At 35.5% G+C, this 18891-nt stretch overlaps 1 protein-coding gene across 5 annotated transcripts in view; it reads right to left on the reverse strand.

Moving 5' to 3' along the window:
- Positions 1–12965, reverse strand: part of LOC138694493 (endoplasmic reticulum metallopeptidase 1-like) — a 145811-nt gene extending 132846 nt beyond the window's left edge. For 4 of the 5 annotated variants that reach the window (XR_011330956.1, XM_069818261.1, XM_069818263.1 and 1 more), the window contains exons 1-2: positions 12732–12965; positions 4921–4976 (exon numbers count right to left, since the gene is read on the reverse strand). Coding sequence is in view for 4 of the 5 variants with exons in the window: in XM_069818261.1 (XP_069674362.1) it covers positions 4921–4929 (9 nt within the window). In the remaining variant the exon portion in view is untranslated. The remainder of the gene's footprint in view (positions 1–4920; positions 4977–12731) is intronic. The other variant, XM_069818260.1, reaches the window with a different exon arrangement.
- Positions 12966–18891: the final 5926 nt, after the last annotated feature.

Here is an 18891-nt window from a genome sequence, read left to right on the forward strand (position 1 = left end):
AAACTATTCATGATATATAATATGATTTGATACTTAAATATACATGATAGAACATACACCCTTTCGTCATTATTTCAGTCGCATACAATGCACACCCATTGTCTACCAGTCTTCGTGTTCAGTCAACAGCATCAGTCTCCTCTACCAATGTCACAATAAATAATCAATCCCACTCTCACTTCTCCGATCTTCACTTGTCATCGTATGTTTCCAGGGTGTCAGCCAAGTGCTTGTTTTCTCGTGGCTTCTTGTGCTGGTTCGGTTTCTTACACTTGTAGAGTATCGGCTTCTTGGGTCCATGGTCTTGCATGGAGCGGATTCCCTGTTTCTCCAGATATTCCTCTATCTTCAAGTTATCTGTGCTCTCAACTGCCACAGAACACCAGAGTTTCTGGAACTCATCATACACAGGCAGAGCTGCTGTCTTGTTTTTGTAGCTGTCTTGTTTTTGTAGAATACAATCTTCTTCTTGTCAATCGGTCGCGAGATGTATAATAGTCTCATTCTCCAAAGCCTTGAGGGTTTTATCACAATGTAGAAGAGATTCCTGAACGTCTTCCAACAGAATTCCTTCAAGACTTCAAGTCATGCTGCTTCAACAAACGCAGTAGTTCCGGTATTAGGCCAATATAATATTAACAAATGTATTTTTTTTTACCTTTTATTTCTGTCGCCTGTATTCATGTTTTTATTGAATATCACTCTGGCTTCTGTCTGATTGTCAATTTATATTAAGTGTGTTTTTTCTCTCTTTTTCCCTTTCTCCTTTTTTTTTTTTTTTTCTTTTTCTCTTGTGTTATTGATTTGCATTAGGTTACTTACTGTATTTAGTAAACTGTCCTTGTAAATTTTATGTTATATTACTGGCTAAGATCATACTGTACACGAGCCTGGCTCTTACAGTAGTGGCTAGAAACATTTTTGTTTTATAAATTTAATTTGTACTCACTAACTAGCTAGCTAGTTGAATAAAATAAATAAATATTATATTCTTCGAGAATGTGTTCTAAATTTGATATGGCTTAAGTATGAAGTTCTAAATAGCACTTGTGAAAATTTTATTAAATAGGCTAACTCGTTCTTCCCATATAGTTTTCAAATCCTATATCATATGTTATTAAATGTCATTTTAGTTATATGTTTTCTTCTGACCCCAACAGAAACTCATGAATGAAGTTCCACTGTATAAAATTATAAATTATTGTTAAAGTATTATACCATACCTCAGTGGTTCACTCACTCTATCAAATGTGTTTATAAATATGCTAATTCTTAAACAGTGAAGCACTTTCCATTATCTTTCCCTGTTTGGCCTGATATGGCTTGAGGGGTTCTGGGTCCTAAAAATTCGCAATGAAAATTAGAATTATTCTGTATATAATAATACGTCTCTCTTAAGAGTTTTTTTTTGCCAATACTCTCATCCATAACCATTGAAAAAATATTTGAATTTGACTGGGACTATGTCATTTGGTGCTTAATTTCTCTACTCAAATTTATTATAATAATAAACATAATTTCCAGACAACTTGACTTCTACATATTAAATACGAAGAAAATTGAATAGTTTAGAAGAAACTATTTTACACAGATGGACACAAGGCATGACCAAGACCACTTCTTCAGTACCATGATTGCTGAAAACATGCATTTCCGTGAAAATCGCGAAATCGATTTTTTTGCAGTATCAAAATACTTTATACTGGTGTACAATGAGAAAGTAAAAATGGGTACATATATTTTAAGAAATTACAATACACTTTCATTTGTTATATCCAGGGAAAGGATTTATATGTAAATACATATTTACTTATAAAGCTAATATAATTTATATTTTGCATTATCTTTATGTTTCACAATGTGTAGGGTTGAAAAATCCTACTTTTATTTTCCATATTTTTCCATATTTTAGAGTTTAGTACATATTTTCGTTAATTTCCATATATTTTCCATATTTCATATAAAACAGTCCATATTATATTAGGTTTAACAATAAAACAAAACAAAATTCCATTAACTTTTAAAAATACATTTCAACAATAGAGATTTAAACACATGTTCAGTAATCCCTTTAACATCAGAGTTATTTGAAAATTAGCAGTCCTATCAACAATGGGAAAGTAAGTTACAAAACTGTATTAATTTAATTTAAAATTTTTAACAGACTTCAGTTGTGCAGCTCAACAGTTAAATGCCAGTCAGAGTACACATAGGTTCAGTTTTGTAAATCATACTATAAAGACGGTAAATATGCCAAAAGTACGTCATTCAGTCAATTTAAAATCAAAACTAACAAGTTACATTTCAGAATTTAAAGAAGATGGTTTATCAACTGACAATAAAATATTATTTTGTAATTTGTGTCAGTGTGCAGTATCATCTACACAAAAGTTCCTGGTGCAACAACACATTACAACTAGTAAACATCAGGCCAACAAACAACTAAATTCCAAGCAGAGACAATTGTTTTTAACACAACCAACAACATCGAATGTAAGATCTGAGTTTAACATCGACCTGTGCCGTTCTCTCATCTCTGCTGATATTCCTCTCTACAAACTAAAGAATAAGGTCTTCAGGGAATTCCTTGAAAAATATACTCAACATACAATCCCGGATGAGTCAACACTTAGGAAGACGTATGCTCCATCCATCTACGATGAGACAATACAGAAGATAAGAGATGAAATTAAAGATAGTTCAATTTGGGTTTCCATTGATGAGACTCCCGACAAAGAAGGTAGACTTGTTGGTAATGTAGTTATCGGTTTGTTAAGTGAACAATATTCTGAACGAATTCTTTTACATTGTGATGTTCTAGAAAAGTGCAATAACAAAACTATAGTTAAACTGTTCAACGAAGCTATGGGTATCCTGTGGCCAAAGGGTATTATGTACGATAATGTGTTATTCTTTATTAGCGATGCTGCCCCTTATATGGTCAAAGCTGGACAAGCATTATCTGTTGTATATCCTAAATTGACTCATTTTACTTGTGTGGCGCATGCATTTCATCGTGTGGCAGAAGTGGTCAGAGACAATTTCCCTAAAGTAGATTTGTTGATTTCATCAGTGAAAAAAGTATTTCTCAAAGCTCCCAGTAGAGTTAACGTGTTGAAAGAAATGTACCCTGAAATTCCATTGCCACCAAAGCCAATTTTAACTAGATGGGGTACATGGCTAGAAGCAGTTGAATATTATGCCGAACATATAGACTCTATTAACAATGTTCTCCTTGCATTGGACTCTGAAGATGCAGTCTCAATTGATACTGCGAAAACAGTTACCTGTGACATAAGTGTGAAGAATGACTTAGCTCACATTCAGCATACATTTTCATGCATCATAAAAACGCTCAAAAGTCTCCAAAATAGGCACCTTTCACTATCTGAAAGTTTTGAAATTATAAATAGTACTGTGGAACAACTGAATCGTGGTAGAGGTAAAGTTGCAGATGCAGTAAGAGCTAAGGTGGACACTGTACTTTCAAAAAACCCTGGATATGAAGAACTACAAAAGGTTGTTGCTGTGATGAGTGGTGAATCAACAGTGAAGATTAACTTGGACTTATCCCCAGCAGACATTGTGAAATTGAATTATGTACCAGTTACTTCTTGTGATGTCGAACGCTCTTTTAGTCAGTATAAATCTATCCTCAGAGACAATAGAAGAAGATTCACTTTTCAGCACTTGAAAGAAATGTTTGTAACCTATTGTTATGGTAACAGACAATAAAAATTGTGTTTTGTTGAAACTACATTGGAAGATAAGGTACGTCCATTATATTTTTTGTTTAGTTTGATTAAAATGTACCAATATTTAACGTACATAGTCATTTTTTTTATAATTTTAAGTCCATATTTAATTCCATATTTTGGTAAAAATCCATATTTAATTCCATATTTTGGTAAAAATAACTACATATATATTTACATATTTCATATATTTTTAGTCCATATAAATCCGTTCCCTGGTTATATCCATGTGTGTGGTATATTTTTAACCAAATTAAGTCATTATTATTGTTATTTAGCCAACTGTCCGAAGACAGGTCTGAACCTCACAAGTAGTGCCTTCTTGGTATCACTTGTGAGGCACCACTTATGAGACAACTAGGCCAGGAGATAATTGGGTAGGGTGGGCAGTTCCTTTCCTCGTCCATTGCATACATTGCTGACTAGCTACATATTAAACTAATCAGACTGTCTTTATATTATGATGTTTCAATTTATTTTTTTTATATTATAATATACCGCAAAGAGGGGTGACTTGGAATGCCGAGGTGACTTTGAACAGTAATTTAGCGCCTTTCTAAATTAAATGCTGTACCCAACTGCGATAAAACTGTTTAAGTTGTCAATAAACTAGTTCAGTTCTTTCGCAATAGGGCACAGCATTTAATTTAGAAAGGCGCTAAATTACTGTTCAAAGTTACCCCACTTTACGGTATCGCAATATCTTTATGAAAAGGTAATACACTTCTTCAAAGGTTGAACATTTTCATAATACATAAATTAATATACACAAGAAGGCCTGCAATAATTTTAAATGTCATTAACTTGTTTATTCTAATCGTTTTTTTATTTATTAAAAGAAATTAAGCTACTAATGAAATACCTACACTGCTGTCAGATAACAATTTAAAGTTTAAACTTTAGTCCCAATTTACGACCTAAACTGATAAGTTTACATGTCTGATAAGCTTACATGCTTGTGTTGGATGCCATTAAATTTCTGTATGGTTCACGAAGAGTAAAACAGCTAATTTTTTAACCGGAAAGTGAAAATACAAATAAGTAAATGAATAGATAATAAAAATAGTTTATATAAAACATTTTTCCGTAATGAGAAATCTATACATGGAATATTAATTTACTTCGCCATGAGCTCCACTTCACATAGTAAATCAAGCCTACTTACTTGCGGCATCTTGTGTTACTGGAGTTAGTACTGTGGCTCCAATGTGTTCCCGTCACCTGGCAAACAAAGAAGTGCTGAAATTATGGCTTGTTAACTACCTAAAATAATTAAACACCACTTGGCAGATTGGTGATGTATGATGATTCACTGTGAATACAAAACATTACACGAATGTGTAACACTTCACAGATAGGTAGCTTTGAAACACATTACAATGCACACAATATGTTGCGAACTATTAAAATCCACACAATGTGTTTGTGAGCTATCACAGATAATTAATTTAAATTTCTGATTATGTGAAGTAAAAACATGCCCTACATTGCTCAAATCAGCTAATTAAGACTCCAAATTCACTCACTGCTAACAAATTATAAATGATGATTTCAGAGGGTAAGCCCACCAATTTACCATAGAATAAACTTCCTTCCAATTCGACAAGTATCAGTCAGGTTTCAGAGCTGGACACAACACAAGCACTGCTCTACTTAAAGTGACAGAAGACATTCGTGAAGCAATCGACTCTAATAAAGTAACAATACTAACACTTCTTGACCTTAGCAAAGCTTTCAACTCTGTAAATTTCGACCTGCTCACCCATAAATTGAGAAATCTGCATTTGTCAGAGACTGCTGTGAGTTGGTTCGAATCCTACTTACAGGAAAGACAACAATGTGTTGTATCCGGGAATCGAAGCTCTTCCTGGCTTAACATAACATCAGGTATACCACAGGGTTCGGTACTCGGACCATTGTTGTTCACAATATATGTCAGTGATATTACATCTCATGTAAGGCATTGTAACTATCACTTGTATGCTGACGACCTTCAATGCTACATCTCTTCCCGCTTAGATCGAATAAATGACGCTATAGATAAATTGAACAAAGACATTGACTCGATTGTGACATGGACAAAGAAATTCCATCTTAATATCAATCCTGGAAAGACACAAGCAATCATATTAGGACACAAACGGCAAACCGACGCTGTAAAGCAACTCGACATTTCCCCCGTTAAAGTAAGTACAGTGCATATCCCTTTCAGTTCTTCGGTAAAAAATCTTGGCATTCACATGGATAATAATCTCAACTGGGACATGCAAATCACAGAAACCTGCAGAAAAGTATATTCTATTATTCATGTGCTAAAAAGGATAAATGTTCATCTTCCCTCTTGCTTAAAAAAGTCCCTTGTGCAGACCCTTGTATTTCCCTATTTTGACTATGCTGACATTTTACTGACTGACCTTTCCAGCGACAACAAAATGAAACTTCAATGTGCTCATAATTTGTGTGTACGTTTTGTAAGCAATGTTCGTAAATATGATCATATTACCCCATCCCTAGAAGCAATAGGTTGGCTTAAACTAGATAAGAAAAGAAATTTACATTCACTTCTCTTTCTCTTCGAAATCTTGAACTCTTCTATTCCTTCGTACCTGTCGTCTCGCTTCACTTACCTTTCTTCCCACCATAATCTGAACACACGCTCTCGCCATGAAACAATACTAACAATACCATCCCATCGCACCTCCTCATACTCATCCTCTTTCACAATAGCCCTGCCAAGACTCTGGAATTCGTTACCTGCTAGCATCAGGGACTGTCGAAATAAAATTCAATTCAAACGCAAACTTACTAGGCACTTGGTCAGTAATTGAGACTCGTTCAGACATGGTTTCTTGTAAATAGTTCTTTTAATCTACCACAAAATATCTCAATATCCGGTAATTTCATCACTATAGAATTTTGTTATTGTAGGTTTAATTTGTAATTTAGTAAATACAAAAATATTCTTTGTTCTTAACTTCTATGATAAAATGTCTAGCTTTCATTAATCAGGTATTCTTGTCGTACTTTAATTTTTATTGTAATTGTAATTGTAAATTTAATATTAATTGTAATCTTATTGTTCATGTTATAGTTGTAATCCCCTGGTAGAGGGGCAGAGAAGGCCTGACGGCCTTATCTCTACCAGGTTAAATAAATAAATCTAATCTAATTATAAATAAAAATTTAATGTAAATGGCAATTAACGAAAAGATTGGATAAATATGTGCCAGTGTGCAATGATATAATGATGAAGTCAATTATTTTTAAACAAAATATAGAGAAACATTGTTTACAAATTCTATTAACGACATGTATTTTTTACTTAATCTACACTGAGGAAATAAGAAATGACCTAGTCTGGAACCTTTTGTTCAGCAGTCAGTTTATAATAATATGTTACTTTTATCTAAAGGTATTTAATGTTAACTATCCAATAAAATTATTTTTTCATTATTATACTTATATTTAGTTAAGAGTAAATTAAAAAGAAAGTCTCTTCTGAAAAATTATTATTTTTTGACTTATGTGCCTTTTCCCACCGACCAAAGAAATACTGAACTCATTAATAAGTAATTTAAATCACCTGATACATTCTAAGTAATTAAAACAAGAAGATTATGGGTCGGATATGTTATCAAGATGAACAAAGACAGATTAATCAACAATTTAGGAACCAGACACAAAATAATTAAAAAATTCACTTGCTTCCCTCTACAATGCAATTCGGTTAATCTTGCAGCATTCGGAAGTTTAACAGCATAGCCTTCTTCCCTTTGTTTTCTCTTAATGTCTGTATGCCTCTGCTTGAAAATCAGTGTTCTGCTAATCGTATTGGATCGAAATATTTAAGTCTGAGGCTATACATGTTAATCATTATGGGTGCTATTCATAGACATTTTGCAGCACGCGCTACGAGCGTACTAAGCTAGCCCCGGCTATCCACTGGTTACTTGTACAGAATTCAAATCATATCCTATCGCTAACACTGGTTTATGAATACGAAAAACACTGATCATCCACCGGAAACCCGTGCTAAAAATGTCTATGAATACGGCCCTAAATGACTGGTAACACTGAAACAATGCTGATGAATTTCCTTTCACTTACAGAGACAACTTTTCAAGGAGATCATAATGTAATAGCGTCTGCCCAATTACTCTGAATTCATACCATTTACCCATTGCAGCTTTCAAAATTTCTCCCTCTTCTTCAAAAGTCAAGTTTGTCTTAGGGTAACCAGGTTTTTTGCACCGGAAACCCGTGCTAAAAATGTCTATGAATACGGCCCTAAATGACTGGTAACACTGAAACAATGCTGATGAATTTCCTTTCACTTACAGAGACAACTTTTCAAGGAGATCATAATGTAATAGCGTCTGCCCAATTACTCTGAATTCATACCATTTACCCATTGCAGCTTTCAAAATTTCTCCCTCTTCTTCAAAAGTCAAGTTTGTCTTAGGGTAACCAGGTTTTTTGTGTTTTATCACTGATATCCGTAAAAAGTCAGTAAATTAATTCTTTATTAATTACAGTCTACACTTCATGCCCGCCACTGTGATTATGCAGATAGTGTGTGCGCTTCCCAAACCAATGGTCTGCGATTCGATTCCTGGCATGGGCAATGGACGAACTAAACTTCCAACCACGGGACTGGATGTTCTGTGATGTCTTTCATTCCCATACTGCAGAAGGCAATAGGCAAACCACTGCAGTACTACTCCTGCCTAGTAAACCTAGGGCAGGTTGTGGCTTGTATACCCAGGGCCTTGCCTAAGGAATATAGCTGCCTTTGGGCAGATTACCCACCAATGTATACTTCATTACTACTGGTGATAATATTGAGAAGATTTAAATAAATAAATGCTATATTGCACTAATATCAGAATGGAATTTTTGCTGCCACAATTGAACATTTTAGGCGCCAGATTCAATTTTTTCGACACCAAGGCAACCTGATGCCTGGGAATTGCCAGCTCTGAAAGAAAAGATGATAATAAAAATGATACTATTTTAAGGAAAATCGGATGGCAGAAGAGGAAGAAGTCAGCACATAATATTTTATATCATCCAAGACAAAAACAATCAAAATGTAGACCTATTTTACGTAATTTGAACGGTATTAGATAAGTCTACATGTATTTTAATCACAATTTTAATCCTTTTATATAGCATAATTTATATTGTACAATTTGTTTTTAAATATATAATGTATAGTGTTCAGGCAATTTAAATTTATAATATGTAATTTTCATATGACATGATGATGCTCTATAAAATAAGGACGAAAAAGTCAAGTAAAACTGAAATTGTAACTTATCAGAAGACAAAATGCCATTAAAATATTATTTCTGTTAGTATGTTTGGTATGTCATCTGTCAGTCCATCTTTGTACACCCTTCTTCTGAAGTATTAAACAAATTGTGTTCAAATTCAGCACTTTCAAGTCAATTTATTTATGTGAAAAACATACTTACATATGACATATCAGAATCCCTATTATGCGACTAATGATAGTTTACTTTAGTTCTTAGAAAAACTCACAAGATAATGATTTACGTAATATCTGTTCTGATAATTTTAAATTTTCATCCCTTACAAAACAGAAATGCTGTATAAAAATATTTCTTTCAGTTTTCCTTAAGAGGAAATACTTTTAAATGCATACCTACCTTTAAAAAATTTAGTTTTAAATGTGAAAGTGCTTAGCCAATTTTTGTGTCATGTACTTATACACCCATCGAAAAAAAGAGTACATTTCAGCCATGGATTTAACAATTGAAATTGAAGCTCGAACACTGAAATTCGCAAACAGTGAACCATCCCGAACAAAAGGGTGCTGTAACCTGAAGTTTCAGCAGCTAACAGAACACAATCAGACTTTTCATTCTGCACATGTTGTAAAGTCTGCTGACCCAGTCATTGGATATGACTAGGCCTATGTCCAGTATGTGATATATTCAATGGTAGCTATAATTCTGTGGTTCCAAGGTAAAATGTGATATAGGTATTCAACTATGGCAAAAATGCGATTTTACGATAAACTGTGCATCCTGACGGTATCTTTATTGTGCATATGTACTCATATTATTTTTCTCTCTAACCCATTATTATGAAACATCATTACTATGATTTTATACAGTCGCTCGAACTTAAAATGCTCGCTTATGAAAAACTGCAAGAATTACCATGAAGTCACAGAACTATATTCTTACACTGTATTTATAAGTATTTTCCAATTTAATTTAAAGAGGATGTTGGAGCAAATAGATGTGTTGTTTGTATACATGTAGGGCACCCACATTTTGATTACACATTGAAAAAAACAACATTAGAAGGACCTGTAGATAAACTGTGGAAAGAAGTTGCAAAAGATATTGATGTATTTATAAAATGAATTTTTGGTTCAGAGGATGAATCGAACAACTTCTATAAAATATATGCATCATTTTCTTCTTCTACACACATAAAATGATAGATTACTAGCTTACGATTTCGTCGTCATCACATCACAATTGGGTGTCAGTGCATGGGAAAACATGCTATGTATGTCAGCGTCATGGCGAAATTCTGTTCGAAACCGTCCAAGGCAGTCTTGTCCGGTATCGGACAGTTCGAGACGAAATTGTCCCATCAGAGACAGGATATGTAATGTAGCATGCTAGAGTCCGATCGCAAACTTGTGGCACCTGCACAAAAGACGAATTGGCATTCACTTACATGGACTCGTCCAAGAATCTTGCTGGAGGAGTGTTTAAACAGTATGCTCTATAAGTATGCAGTTGGCTGCACACACAAAAACCCCCACTCCACATGTTAGTGCCACAAGTTTGCGATTGGGCTCTACTGGCCTAAGTAACTAACGTTTTCGTACTGTGTGATATAGTAGCCTGATGCTATAAGCTTGCATAACAGCCATTATAAGAAAACCTCTAAAAAAAGTTCCCCATAGTCTCAAGAAAGCTGGAAGGAACTCAAGTGGAAACTAGAAAACACGCAATTGAAGAAACTTCTGTACTCCTTAAAAATAACCAAATACATTCTGCTCTGAAATGAATAGAAAAATATTATACAAGTATATATGTGTGCGTGCATATGAAATGGGACCATTTGAAGGCTTCTAGTTTCAGATATAGACAGTGATCTGAGCGTGATTCCGTTGACACAGGGCTTTTAACATTCACACAGTTTATTGCTTAAGATGTGATCATACCAAAGGCATAAAAAAAACTCACCAGTTTGAATTTTTTTTTTAAGATTATACCTGAAACTAAAAGCCGTCAAGTGGTCCCTTTACATATGCACGAACACATCACTCATTTCATAGAGGCAAAGGACAGCCAAAACTTGGTTTGATACTTAGTGCTATGAACAGAGAAAAGAAACTATCAAACTCCTGCACAGAGCATGAACAGACATCTCTGAGGCAAATATAAATCTCTATGCAGAGAAAAAGAAAGTACCTAGGCTATATAAAAAAACCCGCTAAGATCAAAGAAACTAATTTCATACAAGAACAAGGAAAAGCCCAAGCTCAAGAGGTGCCATAGATCCCTTTTTTGCTCCTAAAAGTAAGTCAGCCAGCACTGTCATGCAGTGAACTTCTTCCTTCTCTTCAACAGAGGCAACCTAACCCCTTCATGCCAAATCAAAGAGCCAGCGCCATACAGCATACAGCTGACAAGCATAGTGGCAGCCATCCTCAAGACGAAAGTCATGAAAGCTACAGGACCAGATGGAATTTGTAATCAAAATCTCAGCACACACAGATTTATGCAACATATGCAATCGATTTTTAATGTGTAGGCCTATAATATCTCATTCTGGACAAATTGCACTTAATGTCCAGCAAGAAATTTGTCAAAGTCCAATGGAGTCGTTATTCTTGTATTTTTATGTTATTCATGTATTAGCAATGTATATAGTTTTTATCGTGATTGTTTATTTTTATTCCGTATTTAGGCCTATATTTCTCACATAATGTTTACAATTCATTTAGTCTCCCCATTTTGCAAGGTGTGCCGATTTTGGAACTTGAAAATCTGACCACCTTGTGGTGATGGGGGTGGTGGTAATAGTGGTAGTGGTGATGGTGGTAGTGGTAGTGGTAGTAGTAGTAGTAGTAGCTTTTATGTTTTATATCACTTTAAGGCTAAAGATTAACGTCTGCCAATTTTATGAATCCAGAATCGTTTAAATAAATATAGGCCTACATAATATTATGAACTGCTATAGGTCTACATTATGAATCCCTAATCATATAAACTATTTAAAATTAAGACAAAATTATTGGCTTTAAAATCACATGTAAAGAGATGAACTGCTCTAAATAGGCTTATTGTTAATACAATTATTTACATATTAGGTCTACTGGTACTGACTTTTGAGGTTAAAAACAAGATTAGGCATTTTTTCCGTATCAACTTAACAAATTACGAGTGTTACTTCAATATAAGAGACCTACGTGTCAACAAAATTGTAAATTAATCTTACAGCCTAGTAGCTTATAGGCTTGATACTACGAACTAACCTGCAACTGAGAAAATTCACAAGAAATCTATTAGGTAAATTACACTGACAGAAATACAAATTAAGGAATTAATACGTTAAGTAACACTGTTTGAAAATATAAAATGTTGTTTTCCTCATAAAATGTGTTCACTATCCAAATTAACTTAATACAATCTCTTAATTATATTGTATGACACACGAATGTAGCAAATGAAAAGGGAATATTATTATATGAAGATATGAAAAAATAATACTAAATAGTGCAAGTAGCATTCTTACAGAAGTAATATTATTGTATGGAGGCTGTTCCTTATAAATCACGGCGAAGGAAAACATTATGTACGTAAACATTTTTGTGTCTCCTGAAATTAGAAGTCTAAGCTTCTCACTGACAGGTAATTCATATGAACTGATATTTAAAAACTACGTAATACATGATAAGCACCTAGATTCAAATTTACTTACTGCAAGCAGTTAAAAAACAATGTGCTCAATGCTGATTTCAACCCACACTTTACACACGGCACCGACACTGCTTACCTTGTTTCATATACCCCGAATTGTGTTTGGCTTATATTAGCTTGTAAGTGTTACATAAGTAATCATTACATTAGGTGTTATCTCGGACACATATATGCCCGACTCTACTTGCTTTTCGGCTTTAGCGCGCATCACACCTTCCATACCGAAAATAATGCATTGCAATGCAATCGAATGAATTATCAAAACTAATCTCGATATTTGTGTCGATAACAATCGACTTAACCTATTTACGCAATATTCGATCAGTAGTAAGTTTCATTATAGATCGCGCTGGATTAGCATAAAGATAATTAGTCAGAAGCAACAATGTACATTTTTCGCCAATGGGAATATATTAATAACTTTGTGGGAATTTCCGACCAGAGATCTCAATCCCTTCTTCAGTATCTATCAAAGATCATTAGTTTATATTGTCAGAGCTGCTCGTGCTGTTTTAAACAAAATAATACATACAATCTTCGAGCATTAAAGTAATACTACTCCACCAGATGAACGTGGCATCAAAATAATAGTTCTCTCAGATCTGCTGATCTCTGGCAAATCTTTTTTTTTTTTAAGTAGGTTATTTTACGACGCTTTATCAACATCTTAGGTTATTTAGCGTCTGAATGAGATGAAGGTGTTAATGCCGGTGAAATGAGTCCGGGGTCCAGCACCGAAAGTTACCCAGCATTTGCTCATATTGGGTTGAGGGAAAACCCCGGAAAAAACCTCAGGTAACTTGTCCCGACCGGGAATCGAACCCGGGCCACCTGGTTTCGCAGCCAGACGCGCTGACCGTTACTCCACAGGTGTGGACTGGCAAATCGTACACAGTATGCTGTACGTACATGCAATTTGTTACAAAGATTACAAAAATGACACCATATCCTAGAATGTATGAAGATAAAACAAAAGTTTTGGTAGATCCTCATTAACAAGTGTCTTGTTTTAATGGCCTGTTTTATAGTACAACATGAAATAACTTAAATATAAGCTTGCTATTAATGTCTCCTGAAAATATGGGATACTTTTACTGTCGACGTTCTTGTAAGGAAATTGAAGTTAGAAGTTACTGTACTGAAAAATGTATTGAGACTGAAACAAAGGAATTGACACAATAAAGGACACTGTTTTAAAAAAAATGTTTATTCGTGGCAATTTTTTGACAGTACTTTGCACTTCTTTGTCTGACAGTACCCTTCATGCAGTAGCGGCTCGCCGTAAAAAAAAAAGGTGAAGTGCTGTTCACATAAATAAATGCATGAACAGTTTTACCAATGTAATAAGTAGGCCTACTATCCGTAAACTACGTTCAATTTTACTAGTTCTAGAACACATGCAAACAGGAAAACTAATTTATTTCAGGACTCACCCAATTTCTTGCACACCAAGTCAATCCTCCTATCTTTTAAAGCAGCAAACCTGTCGATGGTGTCGTCATAAAATGTCTAAGAAAAAAAATGTTATGTTTTATTTAACGACGCTCGCAACTGCAGTGATTATATCAGCGTCGCCGGATGTGCCGGAATTTTGTCCCGTAGGAGTTCTTTTACATGCCAGTAAATCTACTGACATGAGCCTGTCACATTTATAAAATGTCTAAGTTTAACACTGAGGTTGGACAGTATATCTCTATGCAAAACTATGGGACTAGTGATGGAAGTCTCTCCTTTGATGTAGCATTTCGAATGAAATTTTCAATATTTTCAAAAAGAAAAGCTTCTTTCATCGGAAGACTTTTTAGAGCAACGTACCTGGATCAAAATTGAAATGGCACGAGGTCGTAGTGCACAAGAATATTTTCAGGGACTGCGTGAAGCATGTGGCGATGCAGCATTGCCATATCGCACAGTGGCACGATGGGTTAAAGCGTTCCCGGAAAGCCTTGTTGGACCGGTACCAAAGGGAAGGTGACTACTTTCTTGGACGAATCGTCGCTATGGACGAAACCTGGACTCGCTCGTATGAACCAAACTTGAAATGCCAATCAAATGAATGGAAGCATCCCGGTTCTCCTCATCCAAAGAAAGTGGGCCCTACACAAAATGCTGTGAAGGTGATGTTCATTGTGGCGTATGACACTGATGGGGTAATACTGCACCACGCTGTACCTCCAAGGCAGACTGTAAACGCGGACTACTACTGCAGGTTCCTGCAGCACCACCTTCGTCCAGCTCTCAGGAGAAAACGACAACACTTGGTGGTACAGAACCCCACCATTCTTCATGACAATGCAAGAAGTCACACCGCTGCTGCTGTAAGGACCTCTTGCGCCGCTGGCAATGGGAGATTCTGGAACATTCACCATACTCACCAGATATGAGTCCATGCGATTACGATCTCTTCGTCAAAGTGAGAGAACCACTGCGAGGGACCCGGTGCAATACCAGAGATGAACTTATCTGTGCTATAGGGCGGTCAATATGGAACATCAACAAAGATGGACGCGCTGATGGTGTACGCCGCCTTCCAAATTAGGAAAAGGTGATAAATAAGAGGGCGACTATATTGAAAGTACGTAAATGTTGTACCCCTGTGAATAAAACCATGTCAGAAATATCGAACTGTTGCCATTACTTTTTATCCAACCTTTTGTATTTTAGAAATTCTTCCTAAGTTCGGTAAGTTTATTTACTAGTAAAACTAGAATAGAGGCCTACCGTGTCTTTATATAACAATACTTTAATTTACAGATTAATAAAAAAAATATAATTGTGTAATCCCACAAAAAGGAAAAGATCACAGACTGACAGTTACTTACACAAAGAGTAAGCGGAAGGAACGTGGTTTTTCGTTCTTTCGCATAAAGGAATGTTTGAAAAAAAATGTAACGAAAAATGTTAAGCCATTATGCTTCAGAGTTTTAAAATTTCCTCGGTAATTATACGTAGGTAACAATGAAACATGGATGTCTTGTAAATTATAATTAAATCCTCACAATAGCCTTATAACTAAATACAGTATAAAATTATAATAATAGGCTATTGTTAAAATGAAAACTTACCAATGAAGTCATGACACAATAATCATGTACATAAAAACCAGAGGAAAATAATATTTCTACGTTATTTCACATAAATTGGATATTTAAACTGGAATAAACACAACAGTATAGGCCTAATACTTTGTTTATTTTTATACATTGTATTCTGATTTTATTTCAAACCTGAGTAAAACTGCTCGTCCTTATAAATCATCTATGTTTTTTACACATAGTGGAACTGGAAGCTTAAGTCACAAGCTTCGTGCACCTCTCAACTGGCTGAGTGTGACAAGGAAATAAAGGATACTCCGACGCCTAAATTTCTGGATCATTGATCAATACTTCCATGCCATTTTCTTGACATAGTTTTGAAAATTAGTGGTACTGTAATTCAATTTTCGGCTAAACTAACGCTGAATACTCAGTTTATACAGCTTGGATATTCGAATCTGTGACAGGTTAGGTTAGGTTTGGTTAGTTTAGGCGTTTGTTATGCCTTGCATATTCGATCAACTGCACATCCACAAAAAAAAAAAAAAAAGATGCCTTCTAAATTAAACGATTTTCACTTCCGAAATCACGGGAACTACTTCAACGCTAGTTTCACCTAGGTCCTAGATGACTGTTTCAGTTCAACTCATAGACGCATAGCCGGGAGGGGGGAGCGAGCGAGCGCAATTACATGACTTTACCGTTTCTACAATAGGACACTGTAGTTACTTTGTTGAACACCTGAAAGGCTACAACACATGCTGATGGAATGGAACGAAGAGTTTATGAGAAAAGGGATGCAGATTAATGTCAACAAGAGTAAAGTAATGTGGATCTCCAAGGAAGATAGACAGGAAACAGAATTTAACATTGAATGTGAAGGACAAAACCTGGAGAGAGTGGAAAGTTTTAAATATTTAGGAACAATAATAACTAGTGATGGAAGAGTAGATCAAGAAGTACTGAACAGGGCAAAGAAAGCAACATCAGCATACTATCAAATAAGTAATACAATAGTTGGGGAAAAAAGAAATAACCACTAAGACAAAAATACAGATATATATATATATATATATATATATATATATATATATATATATATAATTAAACCTATAATACAATATAGTACCGAAAGCTCACCACTCTTAGATAAACATCGAAGTAAATTAACAGCAGTGGAAATGAAATATTTTAGAAGAACTGTAGGAAAGACCAGAAGAGATAGGATAAGGAATGACAGGATAAGAGAAGGAGTTAAAATGAGATAAGCATTAATAGAGGTGATTAATGGAAGGCAGTTGAAAAGGTTTGGGCATATATATCGTATGGGAGAGGAAAGGAAGGTTAAACAGGTGATGGAAATGAGAGTAGAAGGAAGAAAGAGAAGAGGAAGACCAGGATTAAATGGGAGGATACAATAGAAAGAATAGACCAACAGAAAGGAAAAACAATGGTAGAGATGAAGAGAATGTGTAGAGACCGGGAAAAATGGATGAAATGGACGGAGACGGGCGAACCCGACGCTTAGCAGCAGAAGGGACTGAAGAAGAAGAAGAAGAAGAAGAAGAAGAAGAAGAAGAAGAAGAAGAAGACGTTACTTTGTTGAAATAACTTGAGACCTATTGAAGATTCGATTGCAAAATTGAAACAGGAACACGAAACAAATAATGTAATTTGGTAACTTGAGGTACGCCTAGGCCTATTTGTTTTTCTGTATTTTAATTCGTGAGAATAATGATGAGCATTCGACAAACACAGACATTTCTGCTCTCTTTTTTAAGATAAATTGCTGGCAGTGAGGAAATCGTACACGTATTGAAATTTTCCGAAATAAACATTCATTAAATAACGTTATCGAGCTTTAATACATTGCAGTGAAGTTATCAATATGCATCAAGTGTAACCACCTACGAAATATTATCGGTATTTCTCTTTTCTTTTGTGCCAAAATCAATCCAAAACACTCATAAGTTATTCCATTAGACATAATATCCAATATCGCTTCTGCCCTAGTTTAGCTGATCGAACTCTGGTGCCACTACCCAGCAAGCCTTGTCCCTTATATCTATTTTATGTTCGAAGCATACAATACAATATTATACAGTCTTTTTCTTGAATTAAAAACAAGATTTACGAAAACGAAAAGCGAATATTTTAATACTCGAATGTAATAATTTCTTATTGGCATCGTTGAAGTTTGGTGAATGAATTGTCTTTTAATATTTTATGCACACGAAGAATAACAAGAATAGTGTAGAAAAATAAAAGGAAATAATATGTACGAGGCGCATCCAGGAAGTAAGTTTCCCTATTTAAAAAAAAACACACACACTTTCAGGAAAACATTTATTGGCAACAGGTACAGCAATGTTTCAGCAATTTTCAACATAGCCACCATCAGAATTGAGACACTTGTCGTATCGTGGGATCAACTTTTGTATCCCTCTGTCGTAGAACTCTGCCGCCTGTGAATGGAACCAGCGTGTGACAGACGTCTTCAGGTCTTCGTCGTTGCCAAAACGCTCACCGGAGGACAGGAATTTCTTGAGGTGAAAGAAAACGTGAAAATCGCTGGGAGCAAGATTAGGACTGTAGGGTGGGGGATCAAACAACTCCCAGCCAAATTCTGTCAAAACAGCTGCTGTGCGCCGAGCCGTATGTGGACGAGCATTGTCATGGAAGAGCACAACACCTGCAGTAAGCATTCCACGCCTCTTGTTTTGAATGGCACGTCGCAATTTTCGCAGTGTTTCACAGTAACGGTCAGCGTTCACTGTTTCACCTCTTGGAAGGAAGTTAATGAGCAGAATGCCCTTCCTGTCCCAGAACACCGTGCACATCACTTTCCGTACCGACAGCGTCTGTTTGAATTTCGTCCTGACCAGAGATCCACTATGCCCCCAATGCATTGCTTGGTTTCCGGGGTGAAGTGCGAAATCCAAGTCTCTGCATTTTGTGTTCGGGTGTCAGGTTTTTCGGCACCCACCTGCCACACACTTTTTTGAACAGCAGGTACTTAGTGACAATCTCATGCAACAAGGATCGCGATATCTGCGGAAAATGGCTACTCAGCTCCGTAATCGTGAAGCGACGGTTCTACATGATGCACTGCCGCACCAGCTCAAC

The sequence above is a fragment of the Periplaneta americana genome, chromosome 2 (assembly GCF_040183065.1).
Source record: "Periplaneta americana isolate PAMFEO1 chromosome 2, P.americana_PAMFEO1_priV1, whole genome shotgun sequence".
NCBI lineage: Eukaryota > Metazoa > Arthropoda > Insecta > Blattodea > Blattidae > Periplaneta > Periplaneta americana.